Source organism: Motacilla alba, chromosome 2, assembly GCF_015832195.1.
Source record: "Motacilla alba alba isolate MOTALB_02 chromosome 2, Motacilla_alba_V1.0_pri, whole genome shotgun sequence".
In the NCBI taxonomy this organism is placed as follows: Eukaryota; Metazoa; Chordata; class Aves; order Passeriformes; family Motacillidae; genus Motacilla; species Motacilla alba.
The window spans coordinates 49,429,277-49,455,548 of NC_052017.1; the positions used below are offsets into that span (position 1 = coordinate 49,429,277).

At 38.0% G+C, this 26,272-nt stretch overlaps 1 protein-coding gene across 1 annotated transcript in view; it reads right to left on the reverse strand.

The window, feature by feature from the left end:
- CNTNAP2 (contactin associated protein 2) overlaps nt 1-26,272 on the reverse strand; it is a 1,019,478-nt gene that overhangs the window by 66,540 nt on the left and 926,666 nt on the right. Inside the window, exons 18-20 of the mRNA XM_038163912.1 lie at nt 24,537-24,773; nt 12,718-12,963; nt 11,301-11,434 (exon numbers count right to left, since the gene is read on the reverse strand). Coding sequence (XP_038019840.1) covers nt 11,301-11,434; nt 12,718-12,963; nt 24,537-24,773 — 617 coding nt within the window. The remainder of the gene's footprint in view (nt 1-11,300; nt 11,435-12,717; nt 12,964-24,536; nt 24,774-26,272) is intronic.

Consider the following 26,272-nt stretch of genomic DNA (forward strand, 5'->3'; position numbering starts at 1 on the left):
GTTTAGTAAGTCTTAAAGTTCAGAAATTTTTTAAAATTTATAATAACTTGTATTCACACTGATTAGTTTAAGATAAATACATAGAAAAGCACAGTTCCATCTTCTTACTCAGAAAAAAAGAAGCTTCAGTTTGTTCAGAGTGTTGTGAACAGTTTTTCTTAGATTTTTTAATAAAAAAAAGCAGAAATGCATATTTTACCTGAAATTAGAGTTATATAAATTCAAATTGAAAAGAGTTATTTTGGAAATAGTGTAGTCAAGTGAATACAAAGGGTTAAAATAGTAAAAAGATCTCAACTTCAACCACCTCAGGCCATACTAAATAGAGGCTCCCCTTGAGTGCTTGCTATTGGTTTTCCTGATGGAAGGGAAATGTTCCAGCATCCAACATTGTAAGTGCCAGATGCATTTTCAATGGGAACTGTAGGCATATCAGGTGAAAAAAAAATACTCTTGTTATTTCCGGACACAAATAGCAATGACTTAGATCTGTCATGGTATTTACCCTTAAGGTTATTAAATGAGAAGTGTAGACTTTAGAGAGGTGTATCAGGTAAAGATTGGTGGAAACTAACCCACAAAACACTGATTCTCCATCCTCTCATTTGTCAAGAGGTTAACCTCATGTAACTTCTTTGCCCACAGTGGAATTGTTTCCAATACATACAAAGGATTCATTTTCAAGGTTTTCCTTTTATTAATATGACTTAAAATATGCTGAAGCAACTCTGATAAAATAATTCGGCATGCTACTACTTACATTGGTCTCTGTCAGTATCATCAACATTTGGGATCTTTCTTTTTCAGAATCAGTCTGGAGCAATTTAAAAATATTTCTTTTTATTGTGATCTGGACTCTAGGCAGCGGTGTTGATCAGATCACCATTAATCAGATAAAATATGAATAAATTAATTAAATATAAATCTATGTCTATAATCAACTTATTGATGTATGCTGGATGTCCTAAAGCAGCAGTCATGTGTCCAATGTCAGAGTAACAAATTAGTAGTAACAAATAATAAAAAAGTCATTCCTGCCAAGTGTGGAGGCAGCTTCTACCTGTGTACATGGGTTGTGTCTGCAGGATATGCATTAAAATGAAAAGTCAGTTTTAATGATGAACCACTGTGAACATTTACATGGACAACTACAGAATATCAAATCCTGCCAGCTGTGGTGTGATAAGACTCCCTTTGTGTGCAGGTGGTGTTCAGGATTTGGAAAGACCCTCTCTTTTCCCATCTTGGAACAGGTTAGCCAGCAGCAACCTTGGCCAGAAAAAAACCCCACCAAAATCCTTCCAGTGACCTCACCTTCCCTTCAGCAGAGCTGAAGTCCCAAGGGATTCATCCCCGTACAGAGGCAAATTTTTGCGACAATGAGAGTAATGATGTCTTACATTCCAGGCTCTAACAGGAGCAGACGCTTTGCTGCTGAGGTTTACTTGTTTAAACAGGTCTCTTGTACTGCGTGAAAACCTGCATCTAGCCACTCACGTACATTTTTCACATCTCTTTGAAGCCAAGGAAAGATATCCCAACGGGTTCAGCTGTGGATTGTTTTAATGACTGTCTGAAGTTTTGGGTTGTGCTGATTTCTAGTTAAAATAAATCTCTATTTAAAAGCTGTTGATACCAATTTTTTTTGGGCAAACATTTCTGATCAGTGGTACAGCCAGCTCCTGCTCTGCTGCCAGGTCTGGCATCTCTTGTCAGGGGACACCTGCATAGCTTTCCACAGCTTTGAGCAATGCTTTTCTCTAATCCTGGCACCTGGAATGAAATGAATGCACCACAAGAGAGAGAGTCTAGGGAACAGTGGATTTGGGAATGGGGAGATTTCTGTCCACTCGTTTTTATTGCTTGTCTTTGTACTAAACTAGAATTACCTAATAAAAGAAACCTTTTTTTTTTTTTTTTTGACACTTAGCCCAGGGTTTCTTTAGAGTTGTGTGAGTTAAAGCACCATGCTGAATTCTTTCCAAAGCTGCATGTGACTGCCATCCAGTGGGGGCTACAGTGTAAGCAGCTGGAACGGAGCAGCCTGCATGCAGTCTTTGCATGAAATTCTAGCCTACCAATGTAGTAGAAAAGACATAAAAAAAAAAGGAGTTACTAGTGTCGAATGATATTTGAATTATAATTTGATTCCCTTATTTAATGAAAATTAAATAAAACCTCTGTATACACAGATGTTGATGTCGTGATTTTGCATTAAATTACCGTTTAAAAATTATATTTAAGGTTTTTCATTACAGCTACTGTTCTTTAAAAACTCAGTAAATTCGTTTGAGCTTCATATAAACATTCAGTGTGGCTTTGAGTGTAACAGAGATGAAAGTAGGTGGCAGTTTCTGAGGAATTTGCAGTTTCAGCTCTCAAGTCACGTCACACCAAGGCAGACTGCCTTTTTCTGAAGTTGTCTGGATTTAAGCAGAAGTTCAATAAAATGCTATTTCTTTTAAATTACTGTTCTCTTAGATAATAAAACTAATCTTGATGGGAGTTCTGAGATTAACAGAGATATCAATCTAAGGGCAAGCATAATGTCTGCACCACCTTAGTAGTCTTGGGAAAAAAAAAAGTATAAACACAAACACATACCTTATATTCACCCTGTGGATATACTTACATCTGAATCATTGGCAACCCAGCCTGTGTACTGCTGTAAAGTTAAGGTTTTTCTTTATGCTGGACAAATGTAATAAAAAAATTGTCAAAATCAGATGGAATAATAATGCTGTAAGGCTTAATCTCACACCATCTGATGTCAGTGCAGCTCTGCTGTTGACTTCAGCAACAGCAGGATAAAGAAGGGGGTGTTAACATCATGATCAGTGTAGTATTTCTCTTCTGCATGATTACGATGATTTATCACTTATGTTACCAACTTCTTTAGTCCTGGCTTTTTGTGCTAAGTTCTGTAATAATACATCATAAAAAGCGTGCCTACTCAAAAATGCCTACAACACTAGATCTGACTAGGCATGTGACCCCAAGAAAATAACAAGGTGGTATGCAGGTGTTTAGATGGAGCTCCTCACAAGTATGAAGCAGTGTATGAGAAAGAAGGAAGTTGATTATGAAAATCAAATGGGAGGTATTACGACATTCTTTTTATGGGTGTAATATAGATGATTTTTCACCTGCTAAAAGGTTAGGAAAAAGCGTACAAGCATTTTTTTTAGTATGGAAATATTTGATTTTACTTTTTTTTTTTTTTTTTTCTCTAGTACAAGAGGAAAGGAGCAGATTGGAGTGGTAACTGTGTAATCGCTCAGGCTGATCAGGGCCACTTTTACTGCAGTTCAGATCCTTCCTCAGTGTGGCACTGGTGTTCTGCTGATCTGATTCTGCCGGGTCAGGTCCTTGACCCAGGTTAGTGCAGATCAGATCAGAGCCAGAGCAGGGACAAGCCATGGACTGTAAATGAGCAGTGGATCCAGAGAAACAGGCAGGACCATAAACTCTGCATCTTTTACTGCCTTGGACTGTCACAGACCTGCAGCCTCACTGCTCATCTGGAACACAGGAGGAGGCACACACTTCACTGGTGTGATGTAAGGCAAACTAAAGGCTGGCATTGTGCTTTGAGCTCTGCAGATGAAATTTCTATAGAGGTACAGTAAATGCTCTTTTAGGAACCACTCCTAAAAATCTGTTTTGCTGGTGTAATGCACTGATTTAACCTTTAGCAGTTTTTTTTTTTTTTTTTTTTTTAGTAAAGGTCAATTACAGTATTTTATGATAAAGTCTCTTTTTTGCAAGGATTTATATTAAAAATCTGATTAATGAGATACAGACATGGAAAAACATTGCAGAAAAAAAAGGTTTTTTCTGGTTCAAAACTTGATTCCTTTATGTGCAGAAAGCTTGTATATTTACCTGAAAGCTGCTGTTGCTCTGCTAAATAATGCCAGGCATAATTTGCCTTCCTTAAAAAAACCACAAAATTTTGGATAAAATTGAAATGGAAATGTAGAAACATAACTCAAAATGTAACAGAAGCACTGATAAGGAAAGGCACACTATTTAGTTTGGCTCCTTCATTTAAAAAAAATTATCTTCTTTCACATATCTGTTGACTTTTTATTGCTCTCTTTAGTAGGTGAATTACAATAAATGTTAACAGAAGCAATAGCATGTCATATAATGCCAAGTCATTAAAATTAAAGATATCTACCTCAGGTACCTAAAGATGACTTTCACAGGACATTAATTTGTCCAGTGTGTGCTTCCATACAAGAGAAATCGCCTATTTCATGTTAGGTTTTGACTTTTTTAGCTTTTTCTTGGACTCTGGGATCACTTAATGATTTTTTTGTTCTTTCTTCGTTTCTTTAATTCCAATAAAATGATATAAAACCAGCAATCACACAGGCCAAGGAAGGCACACACACACACTCATCACTGAAAATACATTGTAGAAGAAGGAACTAGTTTCTGCATAGCCAGTGTAAGTAACACATTTGTGAGGTGGATAAGCCTGCTGATATGCCCTGCAGACCTTAGCTCTTCTCTGATATGCAAACTCAGGAAATACCAGACTGCACCGCTCTCCCTTCTGACCTGAATGGCCTTAGCTATATTTCCCAGGAAAATGGGAGTGTAGGGTGAGGAAGGCATTTAACTTCTGGGTCTTATCATGATACATGGCCTAGACATGGGCAAAGTTTGGGACAAGACAGCAGAAACATGACTCTGAATCCAGCAACACCAGCTCTGCTAAAAGGAAATGAGAAGGTTGCATTTGTAAAGCAGCTCCTCTCCTATGGGGGGGTTTTACAAAGCAGAAAGTAAAGAGGAATATTTTTCCAAAAGCTCTCTGAGTTTGAAACTATCTCAGCTGATGCAGACAAGGTAAAACTTTTAAAAAGATATATACTTTGTCATCTGCCTCTGCCTTTCTGCAGCAGCTACAGGAAAACCATAGGGAGCAATACTACCCCCAGATGAGGATGTATGGATGATGTTTTTCCTACTGTTTCCCCATGTTTTTCCAATAAGAGAGAGATAGGATGCCATGTTCTGATGTCCACTTGTTTGTTGATGAGTGAAAGGAGTTCTGGTTTTTAAAAACTTTTTGTCTGTTTTTCATCAAGCTGAGATTCAATGGGGATATGCTGCCTTACCTTGGCAGATGCTACTAACCACTGTCTATCAAACACAAAGGGGGAGCAGAAGTTGTTAATTTATGAGGTTCTTGTTCTACCTAAAACTGCTCTCTTTAACTGAAATATTGAGTGTCACACTGCAAAATAAAAAAATTGAGTAAATTCAGTGAAGGTTTAAACCCACAAAACTGCTTGGAGTTCATGGTCATCCTGTGAGCACAAAAGAACCAGTAAAAAAATGAATAATCAGTGAATTATTTGCACTTTTCTGATTCTGGTACACAAAATTTAAATTCTGTTCTGCTGTTTCGTGCTGTTGTTTACAGACACTTTTCAGTATTGAACACCTGGTCATTTGCAACATCTGTAACATCCTTATAGTTGGAAGGAACTTGAATTATGAAAAGATCAGGGTCTGTAAATGTTTATATTTTGGAAACCAGATGTTGCTTAGGGCTGTAGGCGTGATATACTATGTCAATAAAAGCTTTGTTTTATTTTCAGAAGTTTATTGATATCTATTGATAGGTTCCTATGCTGCTTTTTGTGTTTTTTGTCACCTATTTGTGGAAAAAAAAACAACCCTACATTTTCAGACCTGAGTAAAATCACTTACTTGTGACTTCTGATTGAAAAAAGAGCTTAGCAGTTATGGGTAAACTAAGTGCTAATGCATTAAACATGCAGATCTAATGTATGGCTCTGCTCTAGAAAATGGTCTGAGTTTGCCTTTCTATGGCACTAGCATTTTGAGTAATACATTGCCTCTACAGAAGGGCAATACATAGTGAAAAGGATGTATCCCCAGGGATTTTAAATAATTCAATTCAGCAGGAAGGCCTTTACTATTGATACAACAAATGCCTTTTTTTTGCCCTTTAAGCAAAACATGTTTGGAAATTCATTAATTATTTTTTAACACAATTGAATTCCTGGGTATTAGGAAGCAAAGCAGAGGGTTAACTGTTGCATTGATGTTAACTATGGTTTACATGTTTTACCTGTGATTACAGTCCTGGATACTTAAAACATGTTTTATTCATGACAGTGGCTATGGAATTTGTAAATACTGACTGGTTCCTTTCAAATCATGAGCACCACTTCCCCATTCCCTACCAGTTAAGTGTTAGCTAAACCAGCCTTCAGATTAATCTGGTGCCTAGACAATTTACAGCACTACCCAAAGGATGCTGAGGCAGCATAATTCCCAGAAAATGAAGAAAATAAATAAAGATGGTATTTCTACATCATTTTGATGGCATAACAAACCATTACCATTTCTAATCCTAGGGTAAATGTTTTCAAAATGTGACTCAAAAGGAGAGTTTTCAGAGAAGAGTTAAAAAATTGTTTTAAGTCTCAAAAATTATAGTTGGATGAGGGTATACTAAAATAGATCAGTTTATTTAGCATCTTGCAGACAAGATGAAAAGATGTTTTAATCAGCATCTCTAAGAAAGTGTGAAAGGGAGTGATGCCTGACATTAAACATTTCTTTCATCTATCAAACATAGACACAAAGATCCCAAAGTTAAATGTTGAATTCAAACTGTAAATTAGGTGCAAATTCTTTACAAGAATGGTACTTAGCACGGTAAGACACAGCCAAAGGATATGGTACATTTTCTATCATTTGAAGTCTTTAAAGCTAGATAAAATGTCTTTCTACAAAATTTGTTTTACTGCTATCATAGTTTTTGGGTTAGCTGCAGAAAATAATTTGGTGATTTTCTTTATGGCGTCTCTTAAACAAGAGCTCAAACAGTGATAATTTTCTGTTGAGGCTTCGAACTATAGGAAATATGATAGTTGTGATTCTACAGCAACAATAATGATGGAAGATGACATTGTAGCCTCACTGAAGTCCATGAGAAAGTTCCCACTTGCTTTATTGACAACAAAATTTAATCTACAATTATAAAATCTTTGATATATTAATTGCATTTAAGATGGGGATTATATGCAGACTGCTTTGCTCCACTTCACCCATTTTATTTTATTACTATTATGTTTACAATTTTTTTTTTTTGTAATTCAGATTAGTTTTGAATTAACTTTGTATGATTTATATTTTTAAACCATCTAGGAATTTGGTATTCACATATTCTTTGAACAGTGAGAGACACATAGGAGTTTGCAATTGTTATCTCTTTTCAAGTAGTGCAGAGCTCTAGATGGAAATGGTCTTGCAAAAATTCTGTTTCTTCTTGATTTCATTTGGGTAAGGGTTAAATATTTCATTGATCATTTTTCACAAAGATGGGTGTATACGCTTGCTTGCCTCTGGTGAAGTTGGAAAATGGAGACTTGTACAAATATATTTTCTGCGTTGTTCTCAGCCTCAGCTGAGTTCACGTCAAGATTTAGCCATAAAGCCTCATAAATTAGCTGATTTTGAGCAGAGTCAGTAATTAACATTGAGATTATATGGTATTGTTGTGTGCAGCCCCTCCACCATAGTTTGACATATTGTCCAGGCCTGGAAGAGAGAACTGTCTCCACCCTTCTGTGTGGCCTTCTGAGAAGACGAGAAGTGGCTGCTGATAATTGTCCTGAAAGCATAGTGAGAGTTTAGGACAGAGTTTCTTCAGTCCTGAAGAAGTTGCTCTGGTTTAATCCTTTTCAGGAACAAAGACAGTGTTATAAACTGTGACTCATAACCCATTACCAGAAATGGCTTTAAAGCAGGGATGGACATCTGGACACCTGTTGAGAATGTACATGTGAGGAAGCTGATAGACCCAGTCTGAGTCCTGCTGACTATTAGCTTTATTCCACTAACAATCAAAGCATATCAAACATTTATCTTTTGTTTTCTTTTTCTTTTATTTTTTCTTTGTATCAGGCTGATCTACCTTTGTGCAACAGAACATAAAAGTCTCTGATCCAGACTCCATCCTGATTTTACTCTAGGGACATGCAAAGAGGCGGAAGGTATGAATCTTGCACTCAGGATGCAACTACTACAGTTCTTTAAGGTACAATTTGAAGTCTGCTGGAGGCAATGGAAGGCCTTTCATTTACTTCAATGGGCTTTGGATCAGAACATCTGCCAGGGAGCTTTTGTCCTTGGCTTTCTTCAAAGAAGATTTTACTGATGTATGAATAGTGTTAATCACCCATGAACACTTGGTAAAGAGTAATCTGGTTTTTATGATATGTAAAATACCCTGCTGAAGCATGAAATCTTCTAATGACATCAAACAAAGTAAAACTTGCCCTTCATAACCTAAAGCTCAGTTCTTGAAATGTCATCTGTTGGAATAATGCATTTCCCATCTGTAAGTCTGGGCTTTTTCTTGCCACAGGTGAACTAATGAAGCCCTGGAGGTGTGCCATGGTTACTGGTATCTGATATTTTACTAGAGGGGAAGGATAGGAATTATTACTATCAAATGTTAATCTTGTCACCCTCATGGAAATGAGAAAATAAGCATATTTTTGTTCCTGAATTTATGTAATTTGCTTTTTCTGACATGTAAATTGACTGTACATCCTTAATCTTATCCTTGAGAAACCACTGGCAACACAATTGAGAGCTTGTTATTTAATGTAGAACTATTGATTTGTCTGCAGTCAGTGAATGCATAAAAATGAAATATAAAAACTTTTTGACAGAGCCTTTGCTACTACCTTCAGTCTTGACTGCCATGGTATGTTAGGAATAGGGATACAATTGTAACAAAAGCCATTCACACTAAATAGTTGTTCTTGAATTTATTTTGTTACCTTATGGACATATAGTATTGTGGATATCTTGATTTCAAATCCCACCTTATATTCTGATTTTATGTAAGTAATCAGTGGCCTCCTGTCTGCCAGCATGAGGTGAAGTCTCATAGAGTTCACTAATGAGTCTTTTTCATATTTATATGTAAGTGAAACTCCTGAGAATCATGAAAAATCTCTTCTCACACAGTTCATATGGTACCAATTTATTGCCTGGCTTCAGATTTTTTAAATCTCTCTGGCACTACAGGGTTATTACAGTAAGTTAGAAAGACAGGTAGTCTAAGTATGAACTTGCTGTTAGGATCTCAAAAATACTGAGTGCTCTTGAATTGAAGCTTTGATGAGAAATAAATCCTTCTTGTGACACTTTTATGCCCTGTAGAGATGTGCAAGTGTGAGCAACAGCACCTGGCAAGCAAGCTGTCTTCTTTAAAAGCAACCAAACCAGCTGCTCATCAGGTTGGAGAAGGATTTAGCAGGAAATAAAAGTCTACTCAAATGTTCATAGCTCAGATCTGCAAGAGAAAACTCATACTTTATGATTTGTCCTCTGAATACTGAGAAAAACTGTTATTTATATCTTCTGTATTTTCAAACACTGTGAGGAGCTCATTTTTGAACAGGAGTCACTTTCAAGTGAACAATCTACTTAGCAGATTCATTTCTGTGCATATAATTTCTCTCATTTACACAAGGTAAACAGATAAGTAATTAAAGGACTTATGGAGGCCAAACAAAAATTTGATAGAAATAATCTCTTTCAGGATACAGTAGGAATAGGATCTCTGGATTTGCTTTGTATGGGACCCTTCTTTTCCTATTCTTGCAAGTGCATCAGACAGATTATCTCATGTGATAAGTCTCAAATGAATCTGCTTTCTGGCTACATTAATCAGTTTTAGGCACATTGAATAGATTAAAATTTTTTTACCCTAGCACAGCAGCACTAACTAAAATGTTTCTGACTCTTCAAAGTTCTAGGCAGGCAGTGGTCTCATAAAACACTGGGAAAGAATTGTTGGGAATCAAGTTCAGGTGAGTTGATGCAAGGCTGGAACATTTAACTGTGTACATAATTTCCAGCTGGGAAAGGTATCTCACCTGATCCCTTTGGAATGTAATTTATTTAGTTTTACAGCTGCCTAAATCAGCCAGCTATGACTCCATGCCATACTTCCCCAAAATAAAAGCATTTAACACCAGAGGGACACCAAACTATAGGTCTTCCTTTATTTCCTTCTAGCTGTAGGAGAAATAAATGCAACAGCATGCAAGACAGACACACACATCAATATCTATCCCTCCCAACCTCCAAAAGCCTGAGAAGAGTTTGGATGTACACCTATATATTTTTTAGGTTGTTTGTTATTGTGAATAATTTTGTGACAATTCTACTTCAATGCATTCAGAGTTATTCTGAGTACTGCCAGCCTCAGTCAAATGACATTGTAATGCACTGAAAAGTTTCCTTTTGATACCTTGAAACAATAATTGTCAGGGATTTATTTTAATATTCAGGTAGCTAATACTGTGATGGCTACCATCCTTCACCTTTTGGCTTGGTTCCCAAGGAAACGTCTCCTTTTTATATTTCATGTGTTATTGGTTTTCATTTGCTTCTTCTGAACTAACAAATCCAGATTAATGTCTCCCATCCAGCTGACTCTCCTGCCAACAAAACTGTTCTTATACCCTGCTCACAATCTCCATGTTTGCAGATGTGACAACCAGGGAATGAAAAGAGAGTTCTGTGGTGCCCACAGAGAGGAGGCAGCCTGGAAACTGACTGCTTCTTGCAGCGCTCCCCTCAGCTATAAATAGCATTATACTATCTCAAAGTTTTGTAAACTGTCATATATGGAGAGATGAAGTTCCTACCTGTGCTGTACCAAAACCTAAATAAGCCAGAGGGATGTGCCTTCAACAATACTCTCTGTCCCAGGCTTATGTCACACAGACACTTAGGCATCTGCTCATCTTTGCAAAACAGCTCTCGCAATTTCACTGGACTGCAGGGTAAATTTAAATTTAAAGACATCCTCATTTGCAGACTCAGGACTTACAGCATGATATTATTTGCATCAGGCTTCACTACCATTTAAGATGCTGTATGGTATTCCTCCTGGCTTCCAGCTGCTGCTCCAGAATGGCACAGGTTTATCCTAAGTCCCACATTATCTATCAGCCCAGATGTCTCTGATGCCCTCAAGCAGCTACAGTGACACCTGTATTAGCCCAGCTGTCATCACACTAAAATGAGGATTTCAGAACAGCATGAGTTGATACAACAAGGGAGTGAACAGTTTTTATTAACTCCTAGGAGTGTGATCTGCAGGCAGAAGCCCATCTACTGTACTTTTTACTTTCTAAATAGCACCAATCTTTTCAGAGGACTGGAGACCTATCAAAAACCAAAACGCTGCAAGATACGAGAGATGGAACCAGGAAACTCACCTGCAGTACGATGTCCCGTCCATTCCGTGTGACGTTAACCGTGTGGGGCTGGCCATTGGCCATGTTTCTGTGGTCAATGTCAATGTTGTATGGCTCTTTGGTGCCCCCGAGGTTGTACCGAATTTGCAAATTCCCTAGTGAAAGAGAAAAAATGTGAAAAGCACCCTCAGGTATTTTGATCTTTATTCACCAGCTATTTTCCCATCTTTATTTTCACATACAGCTGTTATCATTTCACACTTAATTGCTCTCATAGCTGGTCTCTGCTGTAAGAGAAGAGCTCGTGTTTGAGATTATAAAGTTACTGGGCCGAAACTGCCTCTAGTTTATAACCCAGAAGTGTGACAATGACCAGCATTTCCAAACCACAATGTTTGTAAACACTTCAGACTGCAAACCAAACAAATTGGAGTTATGCCTTGAACAATATGGACAATTGGTTCAAAATTGAGCACATCAAGTAACACTTTATTGTTGAGATTATTATTCTTGCTGCAGTAAAATTCTATGAAATTATACAAAGCATAACATTTTCTAAAGAATAAACCATTGACATGCATTGAATAAAGGCAAAATTACAACAAATTAGCACTGACACATAATTCACACATGGGACTTTCTTGCTCTCATGTTTAATTGTTGTTGATGAGTGACCGTCTGGACTTCCATGGAAATGTAGTATTATATTGTGAAATAAAAACCTGAGGTTACGTTGTTGGAAAAGTATAGTCAGGAGTGGCTAATTGATATTCATAACATACTGCCAGACAGATTTTTCTTTTCTAAACAAAAGTGAAGTGTCTGCTCTTCATAACACATTTAAATATTTGATTAAAAGGAGGAATGTTTGAAAAGGGAAATGCAGCCCCCACTCTTGATGAAAAATGGAAATATTCTGGCCCAAAAGAGCAGACTTAGACCTCTATAATTACAGTTTAGTTGTGTGATGCTGGATTTCTCTCATGCATGTCCTTTCTTTCCCATGAAGGGAAAAAAATGAGTGGCATGTAGAATGCTGATATTATCCCATAAAAGAGAACAGTAGTAAAATCATCCTAATTATGATTTTCATGGGGCACTGAGGCACTATTTGGAATCAAAGTATATTTAGTTCATACAGAGTTTTAATATTGTAGCAGCAAATGGTCCATATCAACCTTCATCCATCACCAAAATGTTTAGGACATTATATACTATACTACATCCATATTTTAGTCACCTCAGTGAGTATCCAGATTTTCAGAACAGTACATGACCAGATCTAGTAGAAGCAGAATGAAAGTTCAGGTTTCTAAGTGCTTTACTTTAACGTGACAGGGGTGAAGAGACTTTCTCATTAGTTCAGAGCTTCCCCTGAATATCAACCTGGTATTGTCAATTGTGCCTTCAATGGGGAGAGCCCAGAGCCATTTCTTACCAGTGGGGTTCACAAGCACAGCCATGAAGTCCGGGGTGTAGGAGCTGACATAAAATAAGACACAAGGGGACTTGGTGGTGCTGAAGCTGAAGCTGAGCTCTTCCTTGTTCAAGCTGAGGTCAGGTGCTGTGATCTCAGGATCTGCAGAACTCAAAAGCGTCCGGCTAACTAAATCCTTCATGCTAGTCCCTGGGGAGTGGAAGTTGTAACGAAGCCACATTCCTTCTTCAAAAAATGCTCCCACATCTTGAACACAACAGGAAAAGGAGGATGAAAAGAAAAAAAGGTAAATTAAATGTGCCAACACTTTTTGGTTGAAACATATTACTGTGACTTGATCAGGTTAATCGGTGCACGGTTCTACTGCTGTGCTATTTAAGTGCAATATTTAGGTCAAGAGCCTCACTATTTTCCTATGAGAATGAAAAGAACAATCTCCATTTTATTGGTGGGTGCTTGGATTCACAAAGCAAAGGAAATATTTCCTTTGGGGCGCACAGAAAGCCTATGCCTATATCTCATATCAATACTACAGACAAGAATAATTATGATTCAAATTTATTCTTGTTGAAATTTTGAGGTAGATAATGCTTTGAAGAAGAAGATACAAAGAAGAGTGGCTTAAAGGACACAGTAAACAAACAACAGCCAAGGAAAAGGAAAACCAGCATTTCTAACCACCAAAAATGAGTGGATTTGGAAGGGCCACCCAAAAGAATGATGACAATTCCAGCCCCTAAAAGGACTGGACACAATGCTTGCAAGTTATCCACTACTAGCACAATCCTTCATGAGAACTCCACAACAATGATAAATATGATATCTCTTTATGGGAGATAAAATTAACTAGGGAGTTTGATTCAGCTGGGAACAAGAGGCAAGAGATACCTGATCTTTAGATCTCAGGAGGTGCTATAGTTTTCAAATCAATCTGAGACAAGATATGGCGTCCCAACACTCCGGACATAAAATTTACCTGCTTTTGACAGAATTTATATTTTCAGCTGAAAAAGCACTAGTAGTGCTTCCCATAATAATGCAGTCTTGCCTCTTCCTCAATATTAAAATCATAATTTCAGGCTGATGTTCTTGCAGCAATGTTGACTTTGATAACCTCCTACAGGAATTACTGCACAATTGGCCACCACTGGTATTGTCTACTCCACTGGGGATCACTTGACTGAGTTCCTCTGGCACTCATTTATTTAGAGACATCGTGGTATTGGATCAGCTGTGCTGCCTGGGATAAGATTGTGAAAGGAAATTTTTAAATGATATGTGAACCTGATTAAGGAGGTGTGTCTATGAACATTTTGTAGGATATTAAATAATGATTAAAAATCTTATAATCAAAACATGAGTACTGTATTCAAAGAAGGGCTGTAAGAATAGCTTAAGGCCACAAACAATCTTTTAAAAAAGTCTTTAATTGTCTACTACCTTTCTACATAAGGCAAAGTCTCCACAGGTTTGTGCAAAATTGCCCATCTAAACAAGAAATTTATTTTTATTTCATTTCAGCATTTTGAGTCTTCACACAATTCTAAGCAAAGGCTTTATCCCAAAACACATGTTGGAAGATGCTCATTTTCGAAGCTTTACACAGACAGAAAGCAAGTCGGGAACGAGCCTGCAGAATTCATTCAGAGTAGCTGAGCAGAGAATAGATAAGAGGATAGGTAAAATTATAAAATTATATTGATGATTCTTTCCAGAATTTTGCTAAATCTAATGCTGGAAAAGCTTTATATTTTCTTGCTGTCAAATAAAAATTCTCCCAAACTCAAAATATCACAGTTCCTGTTGCTAAATGGACATATAAAACACAGAGCCAAGCTGTGGTCCTGAAGTGCTATAAATAATTTGATCATTCTGATGGATTTATAAACTGCAATTTTATAGGGGAAAAGTTAAATCTCCCCGAAAAAGTTATGGGAGAGGCAATTTCATTTAACAACTATATTTTGCAGTAGTCTCAACTTTAGTGCTCCTGGATTAAAAGTGAAAGGCTCTGTCATGAAAAAACTTCCCCAACTCATGATGCCCTCTGCCTCTAACAGTGGTGTAAGAAACAAGCGCTAGCATGCAAAAAATCTAAAGTAGCTCCAGGTATTTGCAAGATGGGCCTAAAAATATCCCTGTGACCACTAATTAATTCTTCAGCCCCTGTTTCTGGTTGACACAAGCTGCTTCTGGGGCAGATGCCCTATCAATTACGCTGGCAGAGCTGACGGCCTTGCCGGGTCCTGCCGCTGCCACTGCTGGTGGGGACTGCAGCCCCCGTGGAGGATCCACACATGCAGACTGCACACTGATGCACAATTACATTTGCCTCCAGCCTGTTTACTGCTTGTCACGCCTTTCATTTTAGAAGTAATCTTTAGAATTGCCTAGCGCTATGCTTGCCCAGGGTCTCACGCTCTGGGGATACTGGGACCTTCAGTCCTGACCTCAGCACTGCTCTGGGGCTGAAGTGGAAAGCGTGTGAAGCATTTTTTCCAGAGCTGTAAATGTTATAAATTGCTATGTTAAATGTTCATTACTACAAAGAAAGCTTTAAGTAAATGGTGCTCTCTGAAATGATATTCAGATTATTCTGCAGTTTTGTGAGGTGAATTTGATCATCCTTGTGGGTCCCTTCCAACTCTCAATACTCTGTTCTGTGACTTTTTATTCCAAAAGGGTTTAATGATGGAGCAAAGAATGTTCTGTATGTTTAACTTGATTTGTGTTGAGAAAATAATTTTCAATGTAGCTTTATTATTATAGGCATACAGGGTATTGCAATAAACCTTGAAATTCTCCTCACATGTACATCACCTCTTTTAAAAGGGAGGATAAGAGGAAGGTTCACTTTGGCTTTGTGAGTGTATTGGGCCTTCAATAAGAATATATTGAATTCTCTCAAGTTCCAGCTCATCAAAGTGGTTGATGCACATGATTATGCACTTTACTGAAAGAAGCTGAAATCCTTGCAGCAGGACTGCAAAGTGCTCAGCAACTCACAGGAGCAGGTTGCTTAAACTATTAGGACATACCAAAAAAAGCTAAAACATAATTTTCCCTATCTTGAATGCAGGTATATGATGACTTGGAAATGCCAAGGGGTGACTAATGTAAAAGCTACCTACTTTTTAGGTCACAAGTGGTGACCTTGAGGTTTACACTTGAGGTCACAAGTGTAGCATCTTCCTGAAGTTGTCTCAGAAGGCGTATAAAAGTCCTTCATCCAGAAAACCATTCAAGCCCCCTCAATAAAGAGGGTCAAATGCAGCCCAAACCCTGCTGCTGAAATGTGAGGGAAGTTTCCATGCACAACTCTCTTTTCTTCTCTAATATTTGAAATGCTATCTGAACAGATGACTCTTGGGACACCAGGCATAAAGCATAGTAAAGATTGCTCTGCAAACCGCCTTACAAGGCAGAGGCCTTAGGGAAATGAATGTGGTGGTAACAGATCTGTTTTCTTCAGAAAATAATAACTATTTTTACACCAACATACAGTGCAGTCACTCTCTGTTGACAGACTTCTCAAATATAAACACTTTGGGCTGGCTTTGTAGAGGAACCCAGAACAGGAATTGTGGATCATTAGAAACAATTTTATCAAGCAAGGTGCATGTCCCCACTGTGAATTGCACATATGTTACAAAATTTTCCAGCTTCAATTTGGAAATGTGATCCAAAATTTCCACAAAAAATATGCATGTACCCAGAACTGACCAAGTTATTTTGAAGGTCATGATTCTTTGGTCATCACCACAGTCTCCCTCTCCCCACTCAGCTACTTTTATTTTTGTACCCTCTTATTCTGTCTGGGATCAGGAGTATAGAAAGACTGGAGGAAAAAGCCAAATAGCAACAAAAATCCCCATTTCTCCTACAAAACTTGCAAAGTCTCATTACTTTTCTGGGCTGGTGATGTAGACCTAAGAAAATGTAAGTAGAACTCTGATTCTCCTCTACTGCTTTTTACATCAGCGAAATGTCAATGTTAGTTCTCTTAGGTAGTGATAATGATCCTGTGAGCCATACAGACATGTAGAGAACTTGTCTTTTTTCTCCATAACCTTTTTCTCACCTCTGAAAAATCCTGCCAGCATGGCATAGGTATGGTTGAACACTTCAGCAAAGTTTTCTATCTGGGTGCATATATTTAAGAGATAAAAAGCTCAGCAGTCTTTACAGCAATTGTGTTTGCTCCATGCTGACAGTTGGGATGGAAATGTTAATAGGAACTGTCATGAATCAAGTACCAGATACTACTCCTAATAAATAAAGAAGCTGCAGATCTGTGGAGCTACCAAAAAAAAAAAACCCAAACCAAAATCCCAACCCCCTCAATTTAAACAAAGGACCATTTCAAGGGTGTCATTGTAAGTGGAATCTCCCTTCTTTAGTAGGACAGCTCTTATTGACTCAAGCTGCCATAGTTTTCCAAGTAAACTGGATCAGATTTTTGTCACCTTTTACCTGGAGACCAAGGAGGAAGTAGTGCTGGTTATTCACTTAATGGCCATAACAGGGCATGCCTGCCTTGCAGAAGGTTGAGACAAAATCCTGGCAATTACAAAGCCTGGCAAGGACATGAGAAATGGAGAAGGAAAAGACTCTTTCCTCTTTTTTTAATAAAGCTGACTTCTTACAGCTGTCAGCATGTCCCATCTGCTGTTCCTAAATGCCTCTTTGGCCCTGCTTAGATTCAGTAAGTTAAAATTATTACCCTGTGATGCTGCTTGCCAGTGCTCAATGCTGTGTTTTTCCTGCATGGAGTTCTGGGTGTGAAAAGCAGCTTTTTCAAGACCCTAAGCAAGGACAGTCCCTGGAGACGTTCTAACACTTGGTGCATTTACAAAGATTCTTCAGACAAGGTAGATGGTTGAATAAACTCTCTTTCTTTTTGCATGATTTTCTTCCTTTTTTTGATTTTACGTGTAGTTATGAATATTGAGTATAGATTAACCAGAGCTCGCTTGTTCATCTTATGGTAAAAATTGTGCTTGGGAGCACCTAAAATTGTTACTACTTCCACACTGTGGTCTGAAAGAGTAAGAATTGTTTGCTGAGATACCTTCTGGCCATAGGGCATCAGTAAAGGGTCAGAATCTCACAGCTGCTGATCTGGGAGAGAATTTGAGGGCCCTGAAGGTGATAATGCTTACCATTCATCTGGTTAGCTTACTCAACATTTTATTCTACCTCCAGACACGTTTAGTGTGCAATATCAGGAAGTGGGGATTTAAAGCTATTGCTCTGCATCCTTCATTTTCTGGCTGCTCTTACCCTAGTAATCTGTGATGCTTGTTGGAACTTTCCACCAAAGTATAGCAATTGTTTGGGGACATTATAAGAATAAAAAGCTAGTGAGGACTTGCTTCTTCTATATGAATGTATCAGTATTCAGTATAAAAAAGGCTTTCTTGAACTATCAGAATGAGGGGATATACAAAATAATGTGCACCAGCGAAACTATGGGGTGTGATCATAAATCAATGCAAAGATTCCCACTACCTAAAGTAGAACAGGATGAGTGCCACAGGAGATGGGGTTTAACCACCTGATTCATGATACTTTCAAGGCTCCCTAGTTGATGCCAACAGGTAGATTCTGCCAGGAAGCAGTTTAATATGCTTAAACAAGGCTGAGCTCTCAATCTACTTTTGTACTAGCCTTGCAAAGCCGGGTTTATTCAACCTTTCTACACCTGGACAGAAGTGTGCATGCCACAGAGAGCCTAAAAATGTCAGGAAAGTTGCAGTTCATTCTGTCGTGATTTGAAAGTATGATAAATCTTTGATCTGATGTCTGAGACAACTGACTCAGAGTAAGGGAGCGGCGACAGGTGCCATGTATTTTCTGTTGAATCTAAATAACAAGCCAGCTCAATTTCTAGTGGAAATATACATAGCAGTTGAAAAGAAAATACCTGAACACCAACTTTTTCCATGCTATCATCAAATAAAATTGGATGGATGAAGAAAATGTGATGTCAAGTGTACAACAGACCAGATTTCATGATTTCCTGCCAGGAAGTCTATGGAGGTGCTCTTTAGGAACCTCAGAGATAAATTTGCATCCTTGCAAGAGCCATTTGAGAAATATCAGACTGTCATTTGCTGATTTCACAGTGTTCAGAGCAACAACCTCGATAGATGAGACCTGGCTTCAATTCCTTCCTGTACTACAGGTATCCACTTCACAAATCTGAGCAGAGCCTTCCTGCCCTTCTTTGCTTTCTGCATTACCATAACAAGAACATCTTCTCACACCACACAGCTATTGTAAGCATAAATGCCCTATCATCTTGTGAGGGGCCAAAACTATTTAAGCAGCATGCAGATGTATAAATATTGCACATGGGTGCCTGGTGTCTCTCATCTGCCTCTGCACGGGCATGCAGCAGCCAGCAATGTTGCTGAGGCTGCTCTACTTTCACAAAACATCTGCATTCAGTGAGCAATGACACTAAAGCAGGCCTATTTTAGTTGTCTGACCAAGAAAGTTCATCGCATTTTCTGAGCCAGGACTAAGTAGTTTTCTTTTTAACTCATTCCCCTGACTTATTTGTTTTCTGTGTATAAAATAAGGAATTTGTGTTTATTATAAGTAGTTTATTATGGATGATAAGTGAGCTAGCAATAATATAGTCAGGTTGATATCTCTTCAAATATGTAAATACCATTGGGAAGGTTTGTTTTTCTTTAAGAAGAAAAACATTTTTTTTTTTCCAATAAAAGAATTGTTGCGCTGAAGTGCAACTTTCAAAGCACTAGAGCATAACTGTGAATGTTTAATAAGGCAATATTGACAGGATTGAATAATGGAAAAGTTTTAGAAAGCATATCTATTTTTTGTGAGTATGTATATTTACCCAAAAGAGGCTAAAACCTGAGTCCTGAAATATGATCTGCCAGTAAAGAAGCCTGACTGCAGCATTCAGACTTACCAGAGTGGGAGCTTAACATTAACAACCTGAGGAAAAATTCTGTAACTTTCAGCTAACAGATCACAATCATGTTGAAAACATCAGAATATTTTGGGGTCTGGGAGGGAATATTGCCTTGATTTTCTGGGTTCTGTGATTCTGAACTATGAAAATGAAGAAGTTGGTTACCTTAAAACACTCTAACAATCACCTTACCATTGCTTTCAGCAAAACAATGCAACGTTTTTGCCAAATAAAGGGAATTGAATGAGTCTAACCAGGGCAGAATTTGGAGTTGATCAAATATCAGTCTGAGAGTCTGGAAGGGTCAGAGCTGCTGCCTCCTGATATGCCTTGCATCCACTCAGCCCAGTAAAAAGCTGTTTTTTCTCTTTGAGACATAGACGGGAGCAGGAAAAGAAGGAAATCTGACTGTGACAATACTCCTTGTAAGTGCTTTCAGGGGTCATACAAATATAAAAACAAACATGAAAGAGCTCATTTTGGGCATTGTCTTAAGGATTGCAAGAATTCACCCTGAGAATCTGAGTTTTACTCCAAAGGAGAAAAGAAAAAAGAGTGAAGCACCTCCTTGCTGTTTGTTAATGCAAATTCAGTAACTGCAGAGAAACTGGAAAGCTTTGAATTTACCCTGCCAGCATACCTGAAGGCACATGAGTCATAGCACCAGCTATTTAATTTTTTAAAAAAATTTTTCTTTTTGGTCTCACTCCTGGTGGGTGTAATTTCTTCTCCTACTGTTGTTCCACTGCATTTCAATACCAAAGGAGGAATGCTTTCTCCCTGGGGTATGTCCCACATCAGAATGCTGCCACGTGCCCTGCATTTGACCTTTGCTTTTTATTTTTATTTTTTGTTTTTAGAGGAACAAAAATTAATTGTTTTCTCAGAAATGCTTTTATGATGATAGGACAGCTGTGGGAGAAAACAAAAAGAGAATTTATGCTTAAATAAAGGACAGGGAAAGGTCAGAAAGCAATCTGCAGGATGGCAGAAACACTTCAGCTATTCCTCAGAGAAATTTCTCTGATCAGTGAAAGAAGTAAAACCAATTGCATATGCCTCAAATACGAAACAAAAATACAGTTAAAATAGATGTCAGACTGAATTTTCATACTTCTTTTTGTCCTTGTGAAAAACCAGTGTAATTTCCTGACCACTACAACAACATTCACATTGTGGAGGGCTGCTAATAAGGCCGGAGGCAATGCAATTTCTTGTCAGGCATTAGTCAGAGGCTCTCAGGACAGATTTCATCAGAGAAAGAATCCATAACATGTGAGGCCTGCTTTTATTGTGAAGTATGTTTATTACTCATGAACCATTGTATGGTGTTTTCCTTATAGAAATGTTTTTTTTTCTTTGATTTTCTCTGCTAGCACTTTCAGTATGTAACCAACCCCAAGAAGTTCACTGCAGCTAAGTGATTTCAATATCAAAATGAAGCCTTTGGATAAAGAAAGTTTCCTGTGGCAAAAGAAAATCAATGGGAAGAGAAGTCTGTAAGGATTGCATTGTGCCACCTTTCACTCCAGCTGAGTGGCATATTTTTCTGGTAGTATCTCATATTGGTTTGAATGGGATGTCAGGCACTACTGATTATCAAATCAACTGATCTATTTGGCCTGGAATATTTACTGAGACGAGTGAAATAATGAAATCTAGTCCTAGCCTACCCTGCAAAGCACTAACCATGTTATTTTCTGGCAGCCAATGGGAATTCCTAGTGAAGGTGACACAGGAAAATATTCCTGCTTGCCTCGTATTAGACTTACCCAGCCTTACAGCAACAACAAACAGCATATTGTGGTACAGGTTATAAAAGTGACAGAGCAGTATTCAATTCTGTCATTATAAAGAAAAAAATACATTGAAAACAGATCATACACTATTTGAAAACATGTTCATAGATGTTTCAGTGCTTTTACAGAGGAGAAAGTGTCAAAGAGCTAATGAAAAAATAGATTGGAATATAAGAATTACAATCTCTTCATCAAAATCAATTAAAATGTAATTTAGGCATAATTTTATTTTACAGGAAAAATAATTTCAGAAACCTCACAAATTTTTATGAATTTTTAAAATATTTTTTTACACTAAAACATACTTGGCTGTTTTGCTATTTGTTATGTATGCTTGCCCCTTGTTTCTAGAAAATACATTCATTCTTGTCTAATAAGCCAAGAGGACACTGTACAAGATTCTAGGAGCTGCTATTAGAATGGAAATGTAGGACTACCTTCTTTCACAAGTCTAGGAAGCTTGACAACATCCACAAGTTGTTCCAGTGCTTTACTTGATTGATTTAAAAGGCTTAATGCAAGTTAAATTGACAATGTAAATGTAATGGGCTGTAAATGATTTCTTCCAAAGACCTCATTATCAGTATTGTTTGTTACAGAGATTTTACAATTATTTCTATCATAGGATGCCCCAGTCTGTCTTGTGTAATTTATCCTCTAGCTTTTCCCCCAGTATCCCATTGTTCTTTTTGTAGGAAAGAACACTGTAGGAAAGAACTCACCCACACTAAATCACACTTGGGGATATTCTAGGTGAGTACAGCAGTCTTCAACACTAATAGATAGGAAACTGGCAATTTAAACCTTGTACATAAGATCTAAAGGATTTAGAGAGCCCTTTTTAGCCCAGAACAAATTTGATATTGAAAGCAGAGATCTGATGTCATGTTTAAGTGGCACAACACCTTATGGCACAGACATCCCTGCTCTAACAAGAGTACTTTTGCATGAGCACCAGCTCACAGCAAGTTTCATTGCATGCCCAAATTATCCCTGTCAGAAATCCAGGCCCTTAGCTGTACTGGGACACTGATAAGGAGAAGAGTATAACATATATAAAACACTACTGTCATTGGTATGGATGTGCTTAGAGGCCAGCCAAAACCAGGGCTTGCCTTTGCTAGGTGCTCAAATATTCCCAATTATTATTATATTATTGGTATGTTTTTTATTCTGCTCGCTCTACATCCAGGAAAAATTAAACACTTTAGCTTAGAGCTAGTTTTGGTGGAAGTCTGGGGCTTATCTATCCATAAGAGGAACATACCCCTCACAAATAAAAGTCAATGTGAGTTCTGGCAATATAGAAAAAGCTATGAAGTGAATTCAGTGAATATGGCATGGCAGTAATTATCTTTTTTTTTTGTGTGTGTGTGTGTGTGTGTATGTGTGAACGCATGATTTGTAAGAGATTGACCTAATTCCAGCCTGAACAGGTTTCCTCTACCATATAACTGCATTAGAGAACAGAAATTCTAAATATGCATTACCATTATTCATGACAAATCATTTGCTAAATTAACTGAAATTACTGTATTCACATTCTGAGGAGCTGCTGTATGTACAGTCCTGAACTGAATGGACATGTTTTATAATTTGCTTTTGAAGCAGCACAGCATGGTGAAAGCTGATGAAATTCCTGCATGCAAGCACAGTGGAAGCCATCATCTAGAGAAGCAGCTGCTTCCCTTCTGCTGCACTAGAAATACATCATATTTGTTGGAATTTAAAAAAACAATCACGCCAGAGATTCATCCATATCTGGTGATGTGAATATTTGGTGATATTAAAACAATCCTTTGCGTTTAGAAGAGGATGGTCCAGTATGTGAGCAACATCAGCAAGGGACAAAGCTTTGCTGTGAGAGAATGAAATGAAAGTGAACATACATGGATATAAATGAAAGCGGCTGAAGTGTGTGGGGAGGAAATGCAGTCCACAACACAACATCAGGTAAAAAGACTGCCTATTTCTGTTATAAACTTTATGCTTCCTATAAATGTGACTAAAAGAAGGCAAGGTATGGACATTTGCAAAATAATTCTCAGATTTTGACTTGGAAAAAAACCCTGAGATGTTAAGAAAGAGTTGAATACCAGGACATCAAAGGCCAGGTGCTGTGCCCTACTGCCAAATTAGCTTCATGAGGGGACTCTGGAGCCTGGTGACCTAGACTGCCAGCAGGATTCTTGGTTCAGAGAGGAATGTAAAAGCAGAGGAGCACTTTATGAGGCTACAGGTTTCTTTAACATCAGGGATACTGATGAGAAGAGCCTTCACACTTTTATCTGAAACTTCGAGAAAGCTTTTAAAGTTACTAGGAAAAACAGTGGATTGGACAGTCAAACAAGAAAAAATAAATTAGTACTTTTCTTCTCAGTTTTTGTTGTTGGATCCTGCTTTTCCTTGCTCCTTGACTTTCTTTCTCATATAGACCTGTGCATCCACAGTTCATTGTTCTCTTATAATCATTGCTTTTGAAATTCCAGAACATATTTTAAGCATTTCCAAAGGACTGACATAAATGTGGGAGCTCTGTGCCTTCCCTTACCCCAGCAGGTTCAATCCCTGACCCAGTTTGAGGTACTAAAAGACTTGATCTACTTACAGATGGATACAATTTTTAATCCAAATGCTGGCCTCCCAATATATGAGGTATTCAACCAAATGTCATACCTACATGTCTGACAGGTAGCTTTTGAATGACTAGGTAGCTTTTGTTTAAACCCACGTTTTACTTCTGAAGAAGTTACCATGACATTGTGCTAGTTGGAATTTGTGGTTCTACAGTTCAAGACTAAGGGAATACCCTCTGCCACACCTGCTACTACTACAGGCATTCCTGATGCATTTTGTTGTTGTGTTATTTGATTTAAACAGGTAACATGTAGTCCTCATAAGAGGTGTGGTTTTAAATAATCACATTTATATATACATATGGGTGTATAGTTTGAACTGCTAGCAAGAAGTATTAAATAGGATTTACTTGTTTATTCAATGAAGCTGAAGCATTGATTCCATTGTGGCTATTTTTCCTCAGGCAAATAGTTCCCCTGCACCAAGGGATTTACCTTTTATGCAGAATGGCCCATCATAGGCGGTTTTGGAGCAGTCACAGGAGTAGCCATTGTATTTCTCCACGCATTTGCCCCCGTTGGCACAGTACATGCCGTAGCTGGTGCAGTGGCCAGAGCAGCCAGGCTTCACCCCGGGCGTGACCTTCGCTCTCTCTTCCAGGTCCAGCGTCACCCCGTTCATCCTCAGGGAACGAATGCAGCCCAGGAAGCCTCGCTGGCCTCCTGCAGCACCTGGGAGGGAATGTTGAACTGTGAGAAAACACTGAATGGGTTCCATTCCTGTTGCTTCACATGAAATATCCTGCTAAGCCTTCTTTATAATTGCCTTGTCCTAATGACAATAAGTCAGTGAAACCTAGCCCTTTGATATCATACCATTAGCAAGCATAAATAGCAGTTTTTCATCAATGCTTGCTTTATACTAATTAGACATTTGGGATTCTAGCCCTACACTGGAAGATTTCCTTTCATTTCAACTTCAATGTTTTTAGAGATAACAGTGGAAGAAATGGTCTTGGCTCAACTGCTAAGGTGTAGACTTTCTCTCCTAATGATTAATAATGGTGGGTGCTAATAATAATGCCATAAAACACTATGCAGTGTTACATTTTTCAAAGCCACAATGGACAAAGAAAAAGGGAATCAAATTTCCATTCTCAGTTACAATAGAAAATATTCATGTTAATTTCCAAGAAACATGATGTATACTATTTACTTATGAGAGCATAGACTGGAGGATGGCACACTGAAAAACTACATGTTGAGATTGTTTTTTATAGCAGTTAATAAGAACCGTCCTTTTTCACCCCAAGTAAACACACACTGAAAAAATGTGATTTCAGCTAGGAAAGTCTTTTTCGAGGCTGGATTAGAAACAACAATCAAAAAAACCCAAACTAAAAAAATGTGAGTAAATAACAATGAGTGCTGGCATCTTCTCTGCTCATCCCTCCTCTCTTTGCTTGCTGCAGTGCTGCAGGTGCCAGAGAGTCCCTGTGGAGATCTTAATGCTCATCACCACAGAGCACAGAGGCTGATATTTACCTGAGTGGGAAAGAGGACTAAATACAAAACAGAGAGGGCTGCTTCAAACCAAGTACCAGTAACTGGATGATTTGGAATAGGAGCAGGCAAGGCTTGGTCTCTGCTGGGTGCACATGGCAGAGGGTGTTCTGGTGTGATTCCATTCTCTGTACACTCATATGTACTGCAGTGATGAAAAACCTTCTTTCCCCTCTCAGTGACTGTCCTAGCCCCAGGACACAAAGTCATTACCCCTCAGGCCTTCTTGCTCACCCAAAGAATAGATATTTATTCTATTATAAGGAAAAGGAGGCACCAAAACAATTCTTGTTCAGCATTACCCTCCAGGGCCCTGATATTCAGGTATTCATTTTGGGCACTCCAACTCAAATCCATTCTAGGTCTGACTCCAGGTGAAGTTTAAAGCTGTTCTCTGGTATGTGTGCTCCAATCACCAAGTTATATGAAATAGATGTAATTCAGAAAGAAAAAAATCTGGTGCAGATTATGACATTCTTTTTTTGGCAACAAAGGTACTATATATTTCAAAACATTGCTGGTGATACAGTCAATTCAAAACTAACAAATAAAATCATCATTATCAACAATTCTGAAAGAACTCAGGCTAGGAAAAAGAATTCCATCTCTTCCTGTTTACAGCAAAAGCCTTGGTATTTTTTAAAGGTTAAGTGTTCCTCTTTTAAACA